The sequence below is a fragment of the Eleginops maclovinus genome, chromosome 16, assembly GCF_036324505.1.
Source record: "Eleginops maclovinus isolate JMC-PN-2008 ecotype Puerto Natales chromosome 16, JC_Emac_rtc_rv5, whole genome shotgun sequence".
NCBI classification, from domain to species: Eukaryota; Metazoa; Chordata; class Actinopteri; order Perciformes; family Eleginopidae; genus Eleginops; species Eleginops maclovinus.
This window is the reverse complement of record NC_086364.1, coordinates 23,021,546-23,046,362: the sequence shown is the minus strand read 5'-3', so window position 1 is coordinate 23,046,362 and position 24,817 is coordinate 23,021,546. Positions and strand designations below refer to the sequence as shown.

At 44.5% G+C, this 24,817-nt stretch overlaps 1 protein-coding gene across 4 annotated transcripts in view; it reads right to left on the bottom strand.

The window, feature by feature from the left end:
- smurf2 (SMAD specific E3 ubiquitin protein ligase 2) overlaps positions 1-24,817 on the bottom strand; it is a 59,394-nt gene that overhangs the window by 11,205 nt on the left and 23,372 nt on the right. The window contains exons 2-12 of one of the 4 annotated variants that reach the window (XM_063904371.1): positions 23,648-23,686; positions 20,845-20,880; positions 20,592-20,700; positions 15,048-15,187; positions 11,134-11,199; positions 9,700-9,784; positions 8,891-8,974; positions 7,308-7,522; positions 3,732-3,816; positions 1,034-1,192; positions 858-911 (exon numbers count right to left, since the gene is read on the bottom strand). In XM_063904371.1, coding sequence (XP_063760441.1) covers positions 858-911; positions 1,034-1,192; positions 3,732-3,816; positions 7,308-7,522; positions 8,891-8,974; positions 9,700-9,784; positions 11,134-11,199; positions 15,048-15,187; positions 20,592-20,700; positions 20,845-20,880; positions 23,648-23,686 — 1,072 coding nt within the window. The remainder of the gene's footprint in view (positions 1-857; positions 912-1,033; positions 1,193-3,731; positions 3,817-7,307; positions 7,523-8,890; positions 8,975-9,699; positions 9,785-11,133; positions 11,200-15,047; positions 15,188-20,591; positions 20,701-20,844; positions 20,881-23,647; positions 23,687-24,817) is intronic. The other 3 variants (XM_063904372.1, XM_063904374.1, XM_063904375.1) reach the window with 3 other exon arrangements.

Genomic DNA, 24,817 nt, shown 5'->3' with positions numbered 1-24,817 from the left:
AAACTCCTCAAATTAAAAACAAATGTGGCGTGCCGGGCTGCAAGTCTGTTTCACAGGATGAAAAAAAAAAGTGAAGCAAAAACCCAAACACGTTCTTTGATCCGTCTGAAGAAGAAAAAAAGGAAACCTGATCTGGAGGAGGAATGAGGTCAGGCGGAGGAGGCCCTGCGTACACTGCTCCACCTTTGTGCAGCAAGGACCTCTGGGTAATTCTGAGGCTATCGCCGCACAGTGTGTGTTTGAACAGCTGCACAGGGGGAAGAGATTCTGAACACGTGCGTCCATGCACACAAGGCATGTAGCGAGCGCAGGAGCATGAACTGACGCACAGATGGATGGACACACACACACACACACACACACACACACACACACACACACACACACACACACACACACACACACACACACACACACACACACACACACACACACACACACACACACACACACACACACAGCATGGAGTTTATGCACCGTTTCCTGGATGTAAGACGCGCCGCGGCCTCAGACACAGCAGCCCCGCTTTCCACTCGCCCATCTGATGTCTGGCCAACGCTTTGTGACGGATTGTGTGCTAAAACGTCGTTATGATCAAAAACTGGGGCTCAGGAATTTATATATTTGTGTGTGTGTGTGTGTGTGCGCGTGTGTGATGTGCAGAACTCTGAAGCTCTACAGGTGGCAAACACACCTTGGCACAGGATCCAGCTGTAAAACATCCACTGAGGGGGAGGCAGAGTGTCTGGGAATGAGAGTGTGTGTGTTCGTGTGTGTGTGTGTGTGTGTGTGTGTGTGTGTGTGTGTGTGTGTGTGTGTGTGTTCCAGTCTGCTGGTGTGAAGCCCGAAAGCCTTACCTGACATTCTGACTCTCGATGCCCCCTCGAGAGCCGTTGGGGCTTGGGCTAGGACTGCAAAACAAAGAGAAAACGAGACGGGGAAATAAATCTCTCTGCTTTTTATACCCTGTTTTATTTTATGAACCGTCTCATTTATTTCCCCCGGAACATTTCTCCTGCACTGGAGCACTCACTTTAGGACTAGATGCAGGTTGGCGGAGAGGCGCGGGTCTGTGAACTGCGTGGTTCGGTTGTTGTGGTCGACAAAGTAGACCCTCCCGGTGGCTGTGTTGCGTATCTCCCATCCAGGAGGAAGAGGACCCAGCTCCTCACAGTTCACATTACTCAGGTCTCTGAGGAAGAGCACACAATAAAAAAAAGGAATGTATGAAAAATAATTTCAAGTGGGATGGGGAAATGAAAAACTGAACCCTAAGAGATTTTAGCATTTTGTTCATAGCTTAGCGGTGGTGACGTGAAGTCATGTGACCGTGCTGTAGTTCCTTTATAGCCCAACATTAGCCGCCTTTAGCTTAGCGGTGGAGACGTGAAGTCATGTGACCGTGCTGTAGTTCCTTTATAGCCCAACATTAGCCGCCTTTAGCTTAGCGGTGGAGACGTGAAGTCATGTGACCGTGCTTTAGTTCCTTTATAGCCCAACATTAGCCGCCTTTAGCTTAGCGGTGGAGACGTGAAGTCATGTGACCGTGCTTTAGTTCCTTTATAGCCCAACATTAGCCGCCTTTAGCTTAGCGGTGGTGACGTGAAGTCATGTGACCGTGCTTTAGTTCCTTTATAGCCCAACATTAGCCGCCTTTAGCTTAGCGGTGGAGACGTGAAGTCATGTGACCGTGCTGTAGTTCCTTTATAGCCCAACATTAGCCACCTTTAGCTTAGCGGTGGAGACGTGAAGTCATGTGACCGTGCTGTAGTTCCTTTATAGCCCAACATTAGCCTCCTTTAGCTTAGCGGTGGAGACGTGAAGTCATGTGACCTGTGCTGTAGTTCCTTTATAGCCCAACATTAGCCTCCTTTAGCCTAGCGGCTAGTCCTGTTCCAGCACAGCTTTAACGAGGGAGTCATAAAATCTCCACTAAGTTAATTTGGGTGAAAATTGATCATATATTTTGGAGGAAAGGTTTCTCTTTCTCTGATTCAGTTCACATTACCCTGCAGAAGAACACACAATAAAGCAGGAATGTATGAAAAATATCACTGGGTGGGACGGGGGGGGGGGGGGGGGGTAAAAGAGAGACGCATCATATTGGAAGTTTAAAACATACCAGAGCTCTGACTAACTGCGAGATTCCGAGATGTCTGAGGAATCACTTTTATTCTATTTTTCTTCTTCCTCCCATCTAAATTATTTACTGCTGCCGTGCAACCCATTTCATCTGGACTCCACGGAGACGGAACGACTCAGAAATTACAGCAGGCCTGCTCTCTGCTCCGCTATGCGCTGACTGTATTTCAGGGGGGTTTTAAAGCCAAAAGGGGACTCGGAGCCTCACGAGCGATGAGAGCTTGGCAGCGAGTTGTCAGAGCGCAGGGCGAGGTGTGGCGTGACCAATACTCTCCTATCAAGAGCGATAAAACCATCATCCATCACTCAGACACTGAGAGAATGCACGCAGCAGGCCAGGATTTATAATATCTGTCGTCTATTATTGATAGCATCTGGCCCAAGGACTGTAGTGCTAGTTGTCCTTGTTTTTAAAAGGGACTTAGCATGGTCGAAAACACGGACTTCAGGACAGGTAAACATTGCAAGTGTCTTCTGTGGTTTGGCCAGCTTTAGCACGAAAAAAAAACGTGCTCGGTACGTCTGATTCATCTGAAATTTGGAGTGAGTGTCCAACTGAATGTGCTCTACTAAAAAAACCTCACTTTGCTAATGAGCATTAGCATCAGCTCAGTGGCCAAAATGTTTCCTTCTATTGACACCAAATGGGTAAAGACAATTGGGGATTTCAAGAGACTAAAGAGTGTGTAATCGGTCCAAATGCTCATCAACTATTCATCCGATCATCATAAGCGTTGGTGGATTGCTTCAGTCCGTGTTGGGGAAGAAGCCTGTCAATGCATTTTCCTCCTGGCCCATAGGGGGCGCCATAAACACCACTAATGTGTTTCTCAACATCCAGAATTTCACCACATTTCTACATTTTGCACATTTCGCTGGAATGAGCTTCACACACGTAATTGTTGTGCTCGCCAGAATCGCCGACGTTTTGTACAAAAATGTCGTACATGTGTTGAAATAGCTCAGTAGCGCCCCCTACTGTGCCTATAGTTGGTCATACACTGAAAGAAGCAGTAGGCCAGGTACTGTAATATCAGTCATGTTCTATAGATCGCACCAGCAGATCTGTGTGTGCGTTTCTTTTAGGATCTGATAATCAATACGACACACATGCCTGACTACCCATGAGCCTCTGTGAGCATCTGTGGACCGGATTCTCGTGTAAGCCGTTTATTATTCCTGTGTTTTATGTTCTTACGGTTTATACGGTGGATCGTAAAAAGGAGAAAAACTATACAAAGTGGGAATGGAAAAAAAATGTGTTGTGTTCCTGTCAGCTTTAATATCGTGAGAGACATCTGTGAGTAAACATGACGAGAACCCTTTATCTTTATGATGTAGCACAAACTAGGACCATATCAACCAAGAAGAAAAAAGACTAAAAGGTATTTTAAAAAATGAGGTGTCTGCAGAATTCTCAAAATGTTTGGTTCCGGCAAGACTAGATTGACTGAATTGCTCCATATATTCTGATGACTTAAAAAAGGACATTGGACACAGGACTAGGAAAATGTATAATTAACTGTGACTTAAACTAAAGCATTTAAACAACAGCTGTAAAAGGCTGACTGATAACCGCACGGACGTACCGTGGGACTCTGGGGTCGTGCCACGTGCTGACGCCGGTCTGCGTGTGCAGGAAGTAGACCTGACCCTGCTGCGTCGTCCTCTGCTCTGTAGGGACACACAGACATGAGAATATTAGATCAATCAATACCATAAAACTTCATTCCAGGTACTACTGAACAAATACTTTAAAAATACAATTTGAGTAAAATAAATAAATATATAATAAGAGTCAAATAAAAAAAGACATAAATTCAAATCAAATGAAGACAATTCAATTAAAAGGTCAATTCAATTATGTCAAATATATGGAAAATTAAATGGGGTTTAATTCATGTCCCACATGCTGACAGAGAGGAAAGGAAGAGGAGAGGGAGAGAAGAGGAAGAGGAAGAGAGGGCGAGGAGGAGGAAGAGGAGAGAAAGGGGAGAGGAGAGGAGAAGAAGAGAGGAGAGGAAGAAGAAGAGAGGAGAGGAAGAGGAGTGATGTGGTGATCAGACTCCTGGCTTGGTGAGCTCACTCGTCAGCGCCTGTCTGAGATGTTTCCATGACGCCTGCTGTCAGACCGCTCTGCTCCCTCTGGACCCACCGCCCTGTCTTTAACACGCATGTTCACATGACCTCCCAGAAACCCCCCACCCCACCCCACCCTGATGAGTGTCTGATGTATGTGAGACACACAGGGTGACGTCTGCTGGCTCTCCTGAGGAGCTGCAGACAGAGAGAGTGAGGAGGGGGGGAGACAGGTGAGGAGGGGCTGGACTGAGGCTGCTGTTCCACTCAGCTGAGCTCAGGGTGACTCAACGCAGCGGCTAGTTTGGTTCCCAGTTGATTCAAGTTGCAAACCACTTCAAAACCAGTCTGCTTTTCTAACAATAAGAGCCCTTTAGGAGCCACATCATGCCATCCCCCACAGAAACAAAAGCTGTGCTCACATTGATAATGAACTCCCCACACTTTTATCCAAAGCGACTTACAGTAAGTGCAAAAAATATAGAGAATTTAACTCCAAACTACAAGGAAGGTCAGATATATTCACTTCAAGCACGTCCCAAGGCCTGAGCTAACTCTATAAAGTGCTCCATTTCTTTAATTGCCAAGATGCATCAAAAAAGATGCATTTTGGGAAAAGGACTTAGACATTGCACTATCCGAGGAGACATGGCAAAAAGGTTTGAAGCGTATACACACCACATCTCTTTGCATGGTCTTATCCAATTCAAAGTTGTACATAGACTGCACTATTCAAATGAGAAACTGGCCAGAATATACCCTAACGTCAATCCTGAATGTCCAAGATGCAGCCACAATCCGGCTACAGTGGGTCACATGTTTTGGTCATGCAGGTCTCTAAACGGCTTCTGGACCAACATTTTTGAAGCTATATCTTATATACGTGGTGTTAATGTAGACCCTGACCCAGTAATCGCCATCTTTGGGACAATACTTCCAGAAAAACATTTGACTAACTTACAGACGAATGCCGTAGCGTTTTTAACCCTGATGGCGCCGAGATCAATTCTCATACAGTGGAAGTCGGTAAGCCCTCCCTCGTTCAAACACTGGGTTGAAGAGGTGCTCTCTATGATTCCACTAGAGAAACTAAAATATAGCCGTAACAGTAACAAAGACAGATTTATTCAAACCTGGACTCCCTTTATAGAGTTTATTGAGAACACATCTTTCACCTGACATCCCTTTAGCATGCCAGCCTTTGCAGATGTAGAGTGACCAGCTGGATTTATGAAACAGATAAGATTTTCCCCATCATGTCTTCTGTGCAGGAGTGTACTTTATGGGAGCCTACATATGCTAGGTATTTATTATTTTCTCCTTTTGGGTGGATCAGATGCATTTGTACTTGCGAGTATGCACTTGTATATGGGTACATGTGTATATGTGTGTATGCTTTTGTGTGTATAAGTCACATGTATGGTTATATGTGCGTGAGTACAAGTGCGTCCATGTCACTAGGACTGTGCAGGTGTGAGAACATGTGCACATCTTTATTTATTTATTTAGTTATTTTATTTTGTAGCCTTGTGGGAGTGGGTGGGCGGGATGGTGTATTGTTTTGTGTTCTGTAAATTGAAAAAGTTCTATAAATAAAATGCTTAAAAAAAAGATGCATTTTCAGTTTACGATGGAAGATCTGGAGAGTCTCTTCTGTCCTGATGTCCATGGGGAGCTCAGTCCACCAATCAGGAGCCAGGATAGCAAACAGGCCCACTCGCTGAGATGGAGGAGCAAGCCGATTGGCTGACACAGAGCGAAGTGCATGTGCTGGATTGTCTGGTTTAACCGAGGCCTGTAGGGAGGGGATGATTGGTCGTGTTTGAGACGCTTTGCAACCTGGGTGCCTCTGCTTCTGCACAGCTTTGAAGTGTTGCAGGTTAATCCCTTGGGTTCTTCGTGCCGGACAGAGAGATCGTAGGCGCTTAAGTTTTTAAGGCCAAGACCCGGCAGCGCTGCAGGGTGAGGGCGATCCGGCACAAGCTCTGGACTCTGAGAGCTATAAGTGCAAAGACGTGATGAGCCTCCGTGTCTCCGGCTCCTCAGATCCTGCACAGATCTCACTGTGAGGGTAAACCAAGCTCCCTCCGGGCTGTGTGCAGCTTGTTTGCTCTCACATGAATGCTTCTGATTGTTTGACTGTGTGCACAGAGGAGCACAGAGGGCGGGGGGGTGGGGGGGTGGGGTGAACGGCCGCCGCCAGCCAGCCTTTAACAGCCAGATCAATTCAATTAGGTTGTCTCAAATGGAGCCAGTATCTCAGGCTCCTGGTGCGGAGCTGAATGAGGACACAGATTGGAGTCAGAGCAGCAGCACAATAACCACGGCGTGCAAGGAGGATAAAACCCCGGCTATAGTGCAATCAGAATATTAAATATTTATCCGTCTTAAGATAGGAGAGGCTGGGCATACAGTATTCATAGCAGAGTGCTGTGGGCTGCAAACAGTTTTCAGATGCACCGTCACATCCTCCTCAGATGAACTCAAGAACCTCTTCATCATCTCCACCATTACTACACAACATATTACAACTGGAAGTAGAGAAATGCCTCTTTCCTCTCCATTCTGTCTCACTCACTTGTCTCTCCAGGCTCCCTTACAGTCCAATCGTCGGCAAAAATAGCAAGAGGGGTGTTTTATTTACCTTGCGTTGTGATTCATTTTGTTCCTAAAGTGTGTATAAACCAGACACTAATGCAGGCAGGTGTATTAAAGCCTTGGCATTAAACATGTCAGCTATAACACAAGCTCAGCCTAGTGCTAATGAACTCTGTCCAGAAAACAAGCATTTAAAGGTTGCTTGCTTTCATTCTTGCAGACAGACCTGGAAAAGCATGAATTCAGATGAGACTTGACTGTTAAGTGAACTCAGAAAGCATAGTGGTTATTTTCTACCTTGGGTGCTAAACTTAGCTAGGTAAGGCTTGTTTTGAGCCTATGTTCATGGACCAGGCAATTTCTTTTAAATGAAGTCTCTAAAATAATCTCCGCAGCTCCACAATTCAGATTTCGCCGTTACCAGATACTGCAGATTTTGGATGTTGCAGGAGCCCATGTACGGCCCGACCCCTCTGTGCCACACTAACCGTATCCCTCGGGGAGGTCAGGGGGCGTGTGCAGGTGGGTTCTGCTCATGTAGTTGCGGTGCCTCTGTGAGCGGACCCGTCTCTCCTGGGCTCGCTGTTCCCCGTTGATCGGTGGCGGTACCGTGGTGGGCGTCGCCCCGTTGGTGCTGACCGGCGTGTTTTCATCCACGATGCAGCTGAGAGGACGGCCGGGGCTGGAGTACTCTGAGGCCGGCCTGAGGGGAGGGGGAGATAATCAAAGGTCAATATATAATTAATAAACGTTTTGTTTAAGCAGGATAACCTCCACACATTAATACTACTTTGTGATTTCTGAAGTAAAAATCTAATGTTGGGCTATAAAGGAACTACAGCACGGTCACATGACTCCACGTCACCACTGCTAAGCTAAAGGAGGCTAATGTTGGGCTATAAAGGAACTACAGCACGGTCACATGACTTCACGTCAACACCACTAAGCTAAAAAGCTAAAGGAGGCTAATGTTGGGCTATAAAGGAACTACAGCACGGTCACATGACTTCACGTCAACACCGCTAAGCTAAAGGATGCTAATGTTGGGCTATAAAGGAACTACAGCACGGTCACATGACTTCACGTCTCCACCGCTAAGCTAAAGGATGCTAATGTTGGGCTATAAAGGAACTACAGCACGGTCACATGACTTCACGTCTCCACCGCTAAGCTAAAGGATGCTAATGTTGGGCTATAAAGGAACTACAGCACGGTCACATGACTTCACGTCAACACCGCTAAGCTAAAGGAGGCTAATGTTGGGCTATAAAGGAACTACAGCACGGTCACATGACTTCAGGTCACCACCGCTAAGCTAAAGGAGGCTAATGTTGGGCTATAAAGGAACTACAGCACGGTCACATGACTTCAGGTCACCACCGCTAAGCTAAAGGAGGCTAATGTTGGGCTATAAAGGAACTACAGCACGGTCACATGACTTCACGTCTCCACCGCTAAGCTAAAGGAGGCTAATGTTGGGCTATAAAGGAACTACAGCACGGTCACATGACTTCACGTCACCACCGCTAAGCTAAAGGAGGCTAATGTTGGGGTATAACAAGTTTTTGACTCACTAGATAAAGTTCTGTCTGGTAAATTCAGTTTCACTTTACTGTAATGCATTCATTAAAAGCAGGAAAAGATAACACTCAAGATATTACAACATCTGAGACGATATCTAGCCTAACATCACATATAATATCGATATAATTCCAAGCCCTTAGAAAGAAAGCGTATGAGAAGCTGTTAAATGAGAGATCCCTTCAAACAGCAGCAGATCAATAGGCAGCATTTAGAGAGTCTTCAGGTGCTAAATGGGAAATCCATACACATCCGGGCGTCTGATAAAGGAGGAACAGATGAACAGAAACATGGATAAACACGGAGAGGGAGCGGGGGGAGATTTCCGCTCCTGTCAGCTCCGTGACCTCCTGGCTCGTCCGCATCATTAAACTCCGTCTGACACCTCCTCTACTTCTACTCCAGTCTGAGGGCACTGAGGTCAGGGATGGGATCGTTTGTCCCCTCTTTCCTGCCTGAGTTAAGAGGTCTGAGTTTTGAGTGGACTCACCTGGTCGGCCTCTCCCACTGCGTGGTGCGTGTGATGTGGTTCAGATACTGGATCCTCCCCGACGCCGTCCTCCTCTCCTCCCAGCTGGAGGCACAAACATACAGGCAGTTAATCACACATTCAAAATACTCAAATTTAGGGGAGAAAAAAGCAACGTACGAGTGGTGTTTTCACACACCAAGGAATGGCAAATTAGTACGAGAAATCTGAGGGTTTTTTACACGATTTCTGATTTGTTTGGCGAGAAGTCAGACGACTTTCTGATATATAAAGCAAAGTGTTTGGCAAAATGCCTTTCCTATGTTTGTTTGCATCCTCCATTGCCATTGGTCATTAGGTTTGCCGTTACACCGCTGTGGGGTCAACGGATATTCATTCGAAGCTCCTCAATTATAAGGAAAAACTGTCAAAAGCTACGGATAAAAGACGACGAGATGATTTGAAAAGTGTACCTTAACGTTGCTTGCATTTGCTTTAACCAAACCTAAGCAATATGGCACCTTAATTGATATATTAAAGACCAAGAAAGCTGCAAAAGTCCTTCAAAATGTAAAAAGAAAGACATGTTTTTGATCTTTAAGGACTCTGGAGTGTGCAAAGTCTCTTGTTTTTCTAAAGTAATTGTTGTCAAACCTCTTGGTTGTCAAACGTTAGGTTTCCTTTTGCTCTGAATGTAATGTAATGTGCGTTCTCTACACATGCAAACATCATAATCCATGCATCTTTTCCCCCGCTGTTCTTGAACGCAGCTTTGAGTATTTGCAACAGCCTCTCACTGAACTCCTCCTGAGACGATATGAGTGGCTCACCCGTCTGGGAGATCGTTGTCAAACAGCCGGCTGCAGTCCACCACGGGGCCGCCGGTGCCGATCCGGTCCCTGGACTGCAGGCTGACTGCAGGAACACATGGCACACAGATGCACACACACTTACTACAGAGCACTACAGATACTGTATCCGGGCCGAACACAGAGCTGTATATCTTTATGAGGAACAGGAACAGCGGTATCCTGCAGGGGCTTAAAGGACGGGGTCTGAAGTTATGAAATATAATCTGATGTTTTATATGAAGGCTGGGATGGATGGGATGGATGTTTCAGAAGAGAATGGGTAATACTCAATGCTTTATTTAATTTGATTTTAATTTAGTGTAGTAATGTCTCACTGTATTTTCTACATTTCTTTAATATTTTTCCACACAGAACACTGGGATTTCCTTTCTTTTTTTGACATATTACAAGCTGAATGAAACAAACATTAAATGTATATGCTATCTTATGATCTGTTACATATTTCTCGACAGCTAAACTACAATTCTCTTTGATATTTTGAGTCATTGACACTATTCTCTCAATATTTTGTTCAACAAACTGTGACTTATTTGTATGTTTTTTTTTTTACACACTTTATGATTTTTCCACATACTATACTGTCATTTTTAAAATAATTTGATATACTTAACTATTATTTTATTTAAAGTTTTCTACAAGAAAATCCCATTTTTTCAGATATAAATTTGGTTCATTTTAGTCGATTACAATTCTGGGCGTTTCAGTTTCATCGAAGTAAAAACAGGAGCACAACTAAAGTCTTATTTACTGTTAACTGCAAACATTTTGGATTTTTTAAGTGTAGTTTAGCTTAAATATCGCCTCGTTTCTTTCCTTAAAGCATCAGTGATGTCAGTGTAAACTTATTAGGCAAATCTGAAATATCTGAAACTACATTTGTGTTTTTTTTCCCATCATAGTTTGTGTTTAAACTCATCCTTGTCATCCTCTGGTCTAAACGGTGTGTTATTTACGAACATATTTCATCATAGACTTTCATTTTAAATACGTATGCAGTGTATGCCTCGTCACAGCTATAAAACAGAGCCTGGAAAACCATTAGAAGCTCCATGAGAGAAATGTCAAAGCTACGATTCAAAGATGACGAGATCATTTAGAGGATAACACGGTAATGACTTTAAAATAGTTAACCTTGGCTCTCGGTTTGTTTGCTTTAGCTGTAAACGCTGCCCATTAGCGGTCAGTGTCCCACCTCTCTGAGTATTTAACACCAAGTGACAACGTGCTGCACATCTGACCTCATGCTGAAGCAGACGGTCTTGGAGAACATCCCAGAATAACTATTTTGGTTTTTGTGCAACTTTTATTTGAATCTCAGTTAAAGTGGCCGTTTTTCGCGATATGTTTGTGACCCTGAATGCATCCTGGTTTTGCCTGTCGTTCTGTACTCACCCACTATCTGTCCTCTGACCGTGTCGCTGTCGCTGGGACTCAGCTTGTTCAGGTCTAGTCTCTGGTCTGTGGAGAGACGACAGAAAGAGGAAGTGGAAAAGAAAGAGAGACAAACAGGGAATGAGAAGAAAGGGGAAAGAGGTTTAATTATTTACATGGAAACGAGCATGTTCGGAACAGTGAATATGAACTGCTTCCATCTAATCGGATATTTAATTAAGTTAAGTACAAATATACAAGAAATTATTCAGACTGGAGCTGACAATTAGGTAGCATTGTGTTGCATTTTCCCCTGGTCAGACAAACCTCTAAAGAGGTACAGTGACTTTTACAAGCTGACCCTGAAGGCAGCATCTCCCTGGTTCAATGGGATTTCTCCATTGGAATTTGCAGAAGAATAATCTCAAACGTTTATGATGCCAACATGTTTTGTTCAGTACGATAATCTCCACATTAACACCACTTTATGGTTTCTGAAGTAAAACCAACCAAAAACACGTTCAGAAAACCACTGACTTCCAAACAAACAAAAAACGGAAGGAGGGAAATGCCCACTTTTTTCCTGGTTCAGGACTCATTCCTGCACCACTCTACGGGATGATGCTTTCACAAAATATAAGAGTATTTTGATAAACAATCATCAGCTAAATCTACCCAGCTTCTGTTAACCACAGAGCTTGTTTCAAACACACCCAGAAAGCCATTGACTTCCAGAGAAGGGAAGCAGAAGGGGTAAAATGCTGACTAACTTCCTTGTTCTAGGACTCATTGCACCCCTCTACTGCTGGGTATCATTTACATCCCTCAGTCAGTATTATCCATCCCTCTCCCTCCCTCCCGTCTGCAGACCACAGCTTGGCTCTGCCCGAGAACAGATGGTGGGTTTTTGTGGAACAGCCACGGGCTGTAAAAATCTCCCTGAGCATCGGTACAGAGCCGGCTCCAGTTCAAATGCAGAGGTCAAACATTTGACAAATTTCAGTACAAAGCCTGCACTATTCCGCTCAGTCTTAGCATGGACATGAACCTCTGCCAAAGTCTGGAAACTCTTTGTCTGAACTTCTTAAAGTCTGCGGAATTTGAGAGGGAGAGAGAGATGGAGAGAGAGTGTGAAAGAGAGAGAGATAGAACAGGCGGAGAGGAACAAAAAAAGAAACAAGAGCTAAAAAAAAAGGTCCAAGCTGCAGACATGAGAAATGCCACTATCTGCGCTCTGTTGTCTGGGTGTCATGCAGATCAGCTCAGGATGTCTGTCTAGACTAAACAACGACCCAAACAGCCAACGGTCAAACCGAGGGTCAGCAGCCGCAGAGAAAACACACAGAAATATGTAGTACATATGTTTCAATGCAGCCATTTACACACAACATGCTGCAGGAATGAGTCAGCAGTTTAGTACTTTTGGATTCCCGTCGTCTGTTAGTCAATGGTTTTCTGAATGTGCTTTTCGGTTCTGATCCTAAAATAAGGTCTTTGGATAACACAAGCTGAAGAGATGTTCACATTTTGTTCTACGGTGCATTGAAGTGTCTAAATGACATGACTAAAACGTCATCACGTCCAACATTAGCCGCCTTTAGCTTAGCGGTGGTGACGTGAAGTCATGTGACCGTGCTGTAGTTCCTTTATAGCCCAACATTAGCCTCCTTTAGCTTAGCGGTGGAGACGTGAAGTCATGTGACCGTGCTGTAGTTCCTTTATAGCCCAACATTAGCTGCCTTTAGCTTAGCGGTGGAGACGTGAAGTCATGTGACCGTGCCGTAGTTCCTTTATAGCCCAACATTAGCCGCCTTTAGCTTAGCGGTGAGGACGGGAAGTCATGTGACCGTGCCGTAGTTCCTTTATAGCCCAACATTAGCTGCCTTTAGCTTAGCGGTGGAGACGTGAAGTCATGTGACCGTGCCGTAGTTCCTTTATAGCCCAACATTAGCCGCCTTTAGCTTAGCGGTGGGGACGGGAAGTCATGTGACCGTGCTGTAGTTCCTTTATAGTCTGTTCCTAGAAGCCCCCTGACACTGATGTTTTCCTGGAGCGACACAGGAAACCTGAACCTTTTGCCACAGCTGTGAGTGGTTTGCCTCTGCATTTCCTCTCGCTCTGGCCTCCTCCTCACCCCGTTAGTTTCCCCCTCAGTCTCCTCTGCAGACTGGCAGCATGTGTTCAAACACACACAACATGCCCTTGTGACTAACCTCCCTCTATCTCCGTCTGCCGATCTAGACAACCGGTCATTTCTAGCAGCCATGCATAATTGCAGAGCCATTAAAGTGTAAGCGTAGATCTGTTGTGTTCTCTCTGTTGTGGGGAGAGTTTGTCATTCTTTTGTTTTGTGCGTTTTCTAGCGGTTGCAGTTATGCCCCCCAAAAAGACCGTGGAGAGGTCATCGGGTTGCCTCAGACATTTCAGTTTAATTGTAAAGTGTCTTTGGTTGACTGCAACACTTATGTATAAAGACGGGTTCAGGGATGATGTATTTTTGTAAGCTGACCTTAAAAGGCAGCATCTTCCTGGTTCCCTCAACAAAAAGTCAATGGGATTTTTCCATTGGATTTTGGATTATTGCAGAATATAATCTCTGTGGCATCGCAGTTATTTCAGGCTACCAACCAAAAACACACACAGAAAACCATTGACTTTCAGAAAAGGGAAGCGGAAGTGGGAAAATGCCGACTCCTTTCCGGGTTTTAGGACTCATTCCTGCATAAGACACATGGTTCCTTCCACTGACTGACATCTAGAGCCTCATTTAGATAAAACACTTCAGTAATGTAATGATAAGAAAAGCAGTAATACTAAGACCAAGCCGACCCTCCAGCTCCAGAAGCTTTAACCAGGATCCATTTACTAAAGCCTCCGTCTCATTTATCCAGTTAGCTTCTGACATTTTTACTGTAATTGCAGGGTGATGCTGATTGGCTCTTCCTGTTCTGGCAGAGTGTGGACCCCCCTCTCACACAGGCCTGGCCTTTGTCAGGATTCTAAAAAGGAGCGACTCTATGTTCTGTCACTCAGGCCTAACCCCTGCTTCTTATCCCACTACAGGAATAAATCTGGCTTGATGGATGCCTCATTTTACCATAGAGATTTGGAGGGAGGACATCTTTTTTGTAGAAGTTAACACAGAGGTCCGCATCGGAAGGAGCCCCTCAGCAAAAAGCCAATGGGATTTTTCAGTTGGATTATAGCACATTTATGATTTTAGAAGTAAAACGCTAACGTTAGTAGGCTGTAAAGGAACTACAGCACGGTCACATGACTTCAGGTCTCCACCGCTAAGCTAAAGGAGGCTAATGTTGGGCTATAAAGGAACTACAGCACGGTCACATGATTTCACGTCACCACCGCTAAGCTAAAGGAGGCTAACGTTGGGCTATAAAGGAACTACAGCACGGTCACATGATTTCACCTCACCACCGCTAAGCTAAAGGCGGCTAACGTTGGGCTATAAAGGAACTACAGCACGGTCACATGATTTCACGTCACCACCGCTAAGCTAAAGGAGGCTAATGTTGGGCTATAAAGGAACTACAGCACGGTGACATGACTTCACGTCTCCACCGCTAAGCTAAAGGCGGCTAATGTTGGGCTATAAAGGAACTACAGCACGGTCACATGACTTCACGTCTCCACCGCTAAGCTAAAGGCGGCTAATGTTGGGCTATAAAGGAACTACAGCACGGTCACATGACTTCACGTCTCCACCGCTAAGCTAAAGGAGGCTAATGTTGGGCTATAAAGGAACTACAGCACGGTCACATGACTTCACGTCTCCACCGCTAAGCTAAAGGAGGCTAATGTTGAGCGTTTTGAACCACTCTATATGTAACATGGTTCCTTCCAATGGCGAACATCTATAGACTCATTTCCCTAAGAGACATGTGAATGCAATATTAATAAAAAGGAGTTATACTGACACTTACAGCCCGTGTCTTTAAGGCGGTTGATGGCGTTGGACAGAAGGCGGACGCAGCCCAGGAACCCGGCTCCTTGCTTCTTGTGGATCTTCTTGTGGTTCCAGACGCTGATGGTGATGGAATCTGATTTCCCGATGTATCTGAAAAGAAGGAGGGAACGAGGAGACATAGGTTACATTAAACGGCTCTCTCATAGAAGCCATGGTGATCACTGTTTGACTCCAGTGAAAGAAATACTGTGCTACAGAGGAATAACCAAATTGATCAATCAGAATCGAGTATTCAACTAAGCCATGGTAACGATAAGAGCTGTAAGAAGGGACTGGTCTCACTCAGGATGTCCCAAAAAGTGTAAGAGTGGTAACAGAGGATACCACTGAGACGCCTCTTCAAGGACCCTCTACGAGACACAGTCGGGACACGAAGGAGGAAGAGGAAGAGGAAGAGGAAGGTGGGGAAGCGGAGGGGATTTTCCAGACTGTGCATGTGAACTCGTGATTCTGAGCGTCTGAGCAGCACAGACGGTGATCCTGTGAATCATTTATCCACAGCACATATCAGCAGCAGGGAGACAAGATAAAAATATAATACTGGAGCCATGAAGATGTCTGAGAATGAAGTGGCGACAAAATGGCATTTTGAATTGGGATTACGCCACGCTCTCCAGACCATTTTGGTTTTACTTTTAAAGAAGCTTTCTCCCATCTATATAAACATGTAATTGGGTTCAATCATTGCCAACTCTCTACCAGAGGACACATTTCTACATTTCAACAGAAGCATGGTTTGTACGATTGTAACACAAAACCCTATCTTGGGAGCTGGATACAATGTCATCCCAAGGGCTTGCAGTGTTTCCATTCGTCGGTATTTAGCCGCCCGTGATTGGGAAAATCTGTTTAAGTCGGACAAATTTGAATGATTTAGACATACTGCATGGAAAATAACTCCCCCTAAACACAATTTGATCAAAAAACAAGGCTGAAAAAAGCCCATTGTCACTGCAGAACCAAATTAAAAACAGCGCTTTATTTCACGTTGGAAGCAGCTTCATGAAAATGTTATGAGCCAGACCGGCTTACATGTGTTTCTGTCCTGTTTTGGATCAGGAGGTAAAGAGAGACCATCTTTGAGTCTCTTACCTCACAGGGGAGATGAATATATGTATTAGAGACATTAAAAAGTGCATTACGATCACAGGGGACCTTTAAGCTTTTAAACAGGTAAGACTTGAATGGAATTTCTTCCATTTATCCCGGACGTTGAAAAGTTCTCGGACATGTTGACCAATTTCTTTACGGAAATGCTAACGGCTAGCAATGCTAAAACCAACGTCATTCAAGTACAGAACATTTTCAGGTCACAATAGTGTATTCAGAAAGCTAAAGACATGAAAGGGATAAGATGAGTCGTATCATTTCACTCCTCCATTCTCTTTCCTCTCCTCGTGTGTCCGGTGAGTCGAGAGGTTGATAACATCTCACCGTGAACCTGTTGTTGCACATCTGCTCTGGTGGGCTTCTTCTTTCAGTCGAAAACTAATCATCTGTGCGCTTCGCAGAGCTGCATCCCACTGTAATTATCATGCTGCTTACCAACCCGGGATGTGAAACAATGGGGCTGTGAGTAAGACGTCTGGACATTTTGAGTCCATGCCAAATGCCTGTCTGGGGTGCGATGTGAGAGAATGTCAGACAGACGTGACGGAGGGGAGCATTACAACCAAGCCCCAGTCAACTGGATCACCCTCCACGTAATAAAATTCATTAGTCTGGCTAAGATTTTTAATACCAGTCGTAGGCAATAACACACATGCATGAGAGACAATGGGAACATTGCAATAAAAAGCAGATTTAAAGAGTCAGATGTGCTTTTCTTCGCTGGACTTTTCCCTGCAGGTCACTGCCAAGAACATATGGTCAAAGTGGAAGAACAACGTGTCGTTACGGCAACAATCTGAGGTACAAACAGAACGAGAAGGGGAGTCCGGGCACTGAAGCTCACTGGAAATCTGCTCATGTTCTTAAAGTGATTGACATATTTGCTTCCTCGGCATTGTGGCCCTCCTAACTCTAGGACATATTAACACCACGGACCTAATAAAAGACATTAATGGGGCTTTAACTGGGTGCCACGCGGCCTGGATGGGGAGTGGAAAATGGATGGATGGATGAGTGGGCCGTAAATAATTTCCAGTCTAGACTGGGTGCTTAACACTGCATATGTATAATTTAATAACACCGTGTTTGAAGGACTGCAATTTAACCAAATGTGACTGAGTGCACACTGGCCAGGAAACACTACAACAAGATGAGAGGACTCTTTAAAGTAGAGACGCTACATACTGATATACACCTGAACATCAGCAGGAGAGGACTCTTTAAAGTAGAGACACTACATACTGATATACACCTGAACATCAGCAGGAGAGGACTCTTTAAAGTAGAGACACTACATACTGATATACACCTGAACATCAGCAGGAGAGGACTCTTTAAAGTAGAGACACTACATACTGATATACACCTGAACATCAGCAGGAGAGGACTCTTTAAAGTAGAGACACTACATACTGATATACACCTGAACATCAGCAGGAGAGGACTCTTTAAAGTAGAGACTCTACATATTGATATACACCTGAACATCAGCAGGAGAGGACTCTTTAAAGTAGAGACACTACATACTGATACACACCTGAACATCAGCAGGAGAGGACTCTTTAAAGTAGAGACGCTATACTGATATACACCTGAACATCAGCAGGAGAGGACTCTTTAAAGTAGAGACTCTACATACTGATATATACCTGAACATCAGCAGGAGAGGACTCTTTAAAGTAGAGACACTACATACTGATATACACCTGAACATCAGCAGGAGAGGACTCTTTAAAGTAGAGACTCTACATACTGATATAAACATCAGCAGGAGAGGACTCTTTAAAGTAGAGACACTACATACTGATATACACCTGAACATCAGCAGGAGAGGACTCTTTAAAGTAGAGACTCTACATACTGATATACACCTGAACATCAGCAGGAGAGGACTAGGACTCTTTAAAGTAGAGACTCTTCATACTGATATACACCTGAACATCAGCAGGAGAGGACTCTTTAAAGTAGAGACGCTACATACTGATATACACCTGAACATCAGCAGGAGAGGACTCTTTAAAGTAGAGACTCTACATACTGATATACACCTGAACATCAGCAGGAGAGGACTCTTTAAAGTAGAGACACTACATACTGATATACACCTGAACATCAGCAGGAGAGGACTCTTTAAAGTAGAGACGCTACATACTGATATACACCTGAACATCAGCAGGAGAGGACTCTTTAAAGTAGAGACACTACATACTGATATACACCTGAACCTCAGCAGGAGAGGACTCTTTAAAGTAGAGAAGCTACATACTGATATACACCTGAACATCAGCAGGAGAGGACTCTTTAAAAGGTTTCAACAAGCTCTGATCACTTTCTCTCGGTTGGAAACCTTCCTATGCAAAAGAGGAAAAGGTTATTTCCTCCTCCAGTGAGACGCAGCCACAAAGACTGTCTGCTATTCTTGGCATGCCGGCCACTTCCCGCAACAATGCAGAAGGGTCACAGTTCACTGACTAGCCTGCTGGACTCTGGACACACATAGACACAGACACACACATCTCTACCCCCTCAGACAATCACACACAAACAAGTGGAAAAGAGATGGACTGCCAGCAGCTTTGAGGCAGAAGAACACCAGGTGTTTCAGGCTGCGTTTCAATAAGTGTGAGCCAGACAGACGGCTCAATTAAAACCTCTCTCTTCCAGCACACCATCTGAGAGGCCACGAGGACACACACTACACACAGTGAGGGGGGTCACACTCATTTTACACCTCACAGGGCTGCAGGATTTATATGATATATACATATATACAATAAGCACATTATAGGATGCATTGTCGTTAACGCAAAGATCTAATCAGCCAATCACAAGGCAGCAAACGTCATCACGCCTAACATTAGCCACATTTAGCTTAGCGGTGGTGACGTGAAGTCGTGTGACCGTGCTGTAGTTCCTTTACAGCCCAACATTAGCCACCTTTAGCTTAGCGGTGGTGACGTGAAGTCATGTGACCGTGCTGTAGTTCCTTTACAGCCCAACATTAGCCACCTTTAGCTTAGCGGTGGTGACATGAAGTCATGTGACCGTGCTGTAGTTCCTTTACAGCCCAACATTAGCCACCTTTAGCTTAGCGGTGGTGACATGAAGTCATGTGACCGTGCTGTAGTTCCTTTACAGCCCAACATTAGCCACCTTTAGCTTAGCGGTGGTGACGTGAAGTCATGTGACCGTCTGTAAAATCACTCTCTGTCACTGTCTCACTGTAGTCTGGTGTTTTTTTAGTCAATAAATTAAAATAATTCACTAAATAAAAGCACACATCCTTGTTGATGACGACCCTAACGTCACACACTTCTTAGCATCACGTCTGAATGCCTCTGAATCCACGAGTTCTCCTCTGCATCGATCCATCTTCAAGAAAGTGAACACACACACACACACACACACACACACACACACACACACACACACACACACACACACACACACACACACACACACACACACACACACACACACACACACACACACACACACACACACACACACACACACACACACACACACACACACACACACACACACACACACACACACACACTGACTTTTTCCCCCCATCTTGTCAAAAATGACACGAGCAGCTAATTTAACATCCGTGTCAAGAGAGGGTCCTGTAACCCCAGCAACCAAACAAACGGAGACATGTGCTTCCTCTGGCTGCTGGCTGTGCGCGACGGCTGGATAAACACCGGGCCGAACACTGGAAACTCTCACTCTCTTTTCCAGGTTACCTTCACAGGATCTCTGGGAAACGAAGGTTACAACAAGACGCCACTCCTCCTCCTCCCCCCTCCTCCTCCTCCGTGTGTCTTCAAACACTTCTCCCAGGGACTGCTTTAAAGGCTCTCTGCCGGTGCTGAAGGGTTATGTCATTGCGGAGCGTTCAGATAAGTGAGAGAGCAGATGTAGGGTCTGTGAGTGTTGGAGTCGTGGTAATGACCCAGCCTGACACGTCTCAGGGCGCTCCCTCGCTGAGGTTAAACAAAGAGAGCTGGGAGGTATTGTAATGGCTCACACTGCTGTTTGTAATCACATCAAGGCTCTGGGAAGGTGGGAGGTATGCAAATAAACTGAGGTACACACACACACACACACACACACACACACACACACACACACACACACACACACACTGTTGTGCCATAGATACTTATGAGAATTTAGTATTGTTATCAGTGGCTTCTACTTCACTACCTGCTGCTGCTACTTTTGTTTTACTTGCAATAACTTTTAATTGCCGTCTTGTTGAGTATGTTAGTCTCCTCTGACATGTTCTTATCTGCACTGTCCTTTTGCTGCATGAACGATAGATTTCCACGCAGCAGCAAACATAAGGAATGAGATGATTGTGTGTGGGACTCACAGGTCGTAGTGCTGATTCCACTTGGGGTCGAGCGTGTTCCTCACGGTGTCCGTGGAGTGGCATTGCCCCGAGCCGTCCACAACTACCTTAGCGAAGGGATCCGGGAGGCCTGCAGGAGGACAGGGGGGAAACCAAAAGAGCTGAGCCACCATCACCAAGAACACACGACAGAAAAACAATGCAACAGGCAGACGCTGTGGTCTCTACAACACCGCCGCTCCGCTGTGGGACAGATTAATCACTGCTTACTTACACAGTTTGTCCTGTACTTTGATTCCAAAATGAGATCCTTCGAAGACAAGAGTACAGTGGAGGGTGACTAAAGATGCAGTGAATTCGTTGCTGTCAATGCATGAGATTTAGAGGTGCTTATCCAATGTCAGTGTGTGTCTTTTGGAGGAAACAGAAAGGAGTTCATGCACAGAAGCTAAGTAATGTTCAGTATCACTTTAAATGAATGCTATGCTTAGGACATTTCTACCACTTTACCGTGCATTTATGAGACAGCACTTTAAAATATGGAATGTAAAGCTTTAAAGCCACCAGACTCCATTAAGAACCTTGCAGAACCCCAGCTAGTGGAGGTCTACTTCTGCCTCAGTGTGGTAGGGGTTATTGTGCGAGTCTGAATAACCGTTTAATACACAAAAGTCACACAAAGAAAACTCACTGATGGAGGCAGCGTTAGACCGGCTATTCCCGAGTTCTGTGAGTTCAAATTTCAGTTTTTTTCCAATGGAGTCTCGTGCAGATTTGGAGAGTATAACGGGATATAACGTCTTCAGTTTCCTGTCAGAAAGAGGTGTCTGACGGTGAAGTAATCTGGTGGAAATATTCTAAATAAAGCATGCACTTAAAAGTTATTGAGGGCTAAACTACATTTTATGACTCCCCCCCCATCCACAGCAGTTCATTGCTTAGCTTCTGTGCTAGCATCATCTACTGCATTTAAACTGACAGGGATAAGTACCTCATTCAGTCCCACTTTAAAACATTCAAAATACCCCTTTAGACTTGCCTGATTGGAAAAAACACCACATGATTATTCAGGAACCCTTTCACAATCATTATCATCTAAAATCAATCAGTTTCAAATGAGTATTTATAGAGAGGTGCAGGGATGAAGAACACAGCCCAGAAGTTAACCTCTCCCTGGTTCCCTGTAAAAGAGTTAATAATATTCCTCCATGTGATTTTGGATTATTGCACATAATAATCTCTGTGGCAAACGTCACGTCACCACCGCTAAGCTAAAGGAGGCTAATGTTGGGCTATAAAGGAACTACAGCATGGTCACATGACTTCACGTCACCACCGCTAAGCTAAAGGCGGCTAATGTTGGGCTATAAAGGAACTACAGCACGGTCACATGACTTCACGTCACCACTGCTAAGCTAAAGGTGGCTAATGTTGGGCTATAAAGGAACTACAGCACGGTCACATGACTTCAAGTCTCCACCGCTAAGCTAAAGGAGGCTAATGTTGGGCTATAAAGGAACTACAGCACGGTCACATGACTTCACGTCACCACTGCTAAGCTAAAGGTGGCTAATGTTGGGCTATAAAGGAACTACAGCACGGTCACATGACTTCAAGTCTCCACCGCTAAGCTAAAGGCGGCTAATGTTGGGCTATAAAGGAACTACAGCATGGTCACATGACTTCACGTCACCACTGCTAAGCTAAAGGCGGCTAATGTTGGGCGTGATGACGTTTAGATTTTATGTCGTATAACAAAACTTAAGAATCTCTTGTTTTTAACCACAGACCTTATTTCAGGTTTAAACCAAAATCACATTCAGAAATCTTCCAGACGAGGAAACAGGTGGTCAAAATGCTGACTCATTTCAGGGTTTAAGACTCATTCCTGCACCTCTCTATTAAAATCTGAAAAAAGAGAATGGAGTTAGTTGTAACAGCACAGACAAATCACACACACACACCGGACACACACACACACACACACACACACACACACACACACACACCTCTCTGGGTGTTTGCTCAGCTCTAGAGCTGGAATGGCAGGAATGGGCACCACAGAAACCACCTGAGTGAGCAGGAGACCTTTACATGCTCACTCACCATGACAGCCCGACCCAAACACACCCAAACACTCCCCCCCCCCCCCCCTCCCCGTTATTAGGTCTTCAGAGGAGAACATTAACTGGGCGTTTGATGCAGAAATGCTGGAAAGATATGACCTGTTTTCCCACCAATATTAGCGTGTAAATGCGGGGGGGGGGGGGGGGGCGCTAAAAATAGCCGACTGTTACCGTCAGTAGGCCGTGGATGAGAGGGGCGCAGTGGACCGTTACTATTCCCTCTCTCCTTTCAACATTCAAACTGGAGATGGTGAATGTTGGAATATTGGAAAGCCCCAAAAAAGACGTTACTTTCATTTATTTCAAGTTTGAATTAAGTGTGTTTAACAATAATTAGAGTGGCTAAATTAGTCTTGTTGTCAATGGAGTTTGGGGGCTTTGAAGAGACATTAATCCATGTGTGTACGCAGATAAACACGTAATCATTTACTGTTGATTATATTCAAAACACATCTACTTCGATGAGTGTATAGCGTCAATCGGGTGGAAATTTTCCATTACAGCTAATCAGAGCTAGAGGAGATAATAAATAGGACTAATGTAGTATATTAAAGTCCGTAAATTAAAGTATATTTTCTAGGAAATTAATGCAGATCGTAACCTTTCCCACTACAGGAAAGAGACACATTTTAAATGGGTGTTAATGGGGTTTTTTGACCAGTGGGAAAAGGTGCTTTAGTGACATTTTACCAAACTTTATTTAGATGCAGTATTAAAATGTGCACTCAAATCTGGGTTTCTAAGTTTATTTTGACTCGTACTTCCAAGGACAGATGTAGTATATCTTCCACATCTGTTTAATTGGCTCAATGAAGATGTCTTGGGTTGTCTTTGAAGCTGGAAGCAGCTAAACCTTATCGACACAAAGCCAATTTTCTCAATCTTTAGAGGGTTTTAGTTTCAAACCACAACCAGGTTCAGTCTGAGGAGTCGGTGCTGGCAGATACTTACGGAAGAAGTCCTTCTTCACCAGGTTTTTGGCGCAGAGGACTGAAAAGAAGAAGAAAGACATCATTAAAGATGAATTAGAAATAGAATCAAAAGCAGTATATCAGGGTTTTACTGTATGTTGAGTTTACTTTAGAAAGTGCAGGGATGTATCTGCATGAAATGTCTAGCTCAGGATTCAAGTAGGAAAACATCTGCCTCGTCAACTTTGGTGCAGATACATGGAGACGGATTTGTCAATACTGTTTGTGTAAAAAGTGCAATCCTTTAATCTCAAACACCAGCCCAAAATGCACAAAAAACTGAAGTAAATTGCAAATATAAAACAGATTTGCATACCAAACAAATTCCACAAATGAAAATCAAACACGTGAATAAATTAGGTTTATTTACCAGGGAATGGAAAGCATTTTTGAATTTGAATTTACGACTTTTAATTTGTGATACCAGAAAAAGGCTCTGATCTCAATCCCACCCGTAAGGATCTTGCTCGCACAGAGTTTTAGACAAACATGTCCAAACAAAAATCTACTTGTGTCACTTCTCCGATTCTGTCTAATGGCCTGCCGATAACGTGGTACCACATTTCAAAGTAAGAGCTTGCAGTCTGGCTTCTGATGTCCGAGACGATGGATCTGCACGTCAGAACGCACCAACCATCTCTAACCCATTAGATAGCTAACAGTACATCACCGCAGAAGCAGATGTTTCAGGGTAAAAGTTGTAGCTTTACGGCATCTAACAGCAGCTGTATCATTATAAACCATGTCCCTCATTATGAACCCAGCCTCTGAGCTGCAGGAGGACGTGTTTTGTCTCCGTCTCACTCCCCAGAGCAGACAGGTCGACCCTAATGATCCACTCAACGGAGGCGGTTGCTTAGGTGATGAGGAATAGCCACTTACACCTCCCCACCTACTCGTGTGTGTGTACGTCTGGAGTTACAGCCTCAGTCAGGCTCATGAAGCACAGTTTTGGTTCAGCTCCCCTCTTTCTGAGGAACAGAGAGTCACCGGTGTGGATACTGCCGGCTCTGATTCACTGGTTTTATTAGACGGTGGGTAACAGTTTTAGTTTAGTCTTCTATCTAACACCGAAACTTAGATTATATCTAGGATTTATCTTGTCCTTTTGTACTCTTTGCATTTGGAAGTTAGCATTTCTGTTTGTGTG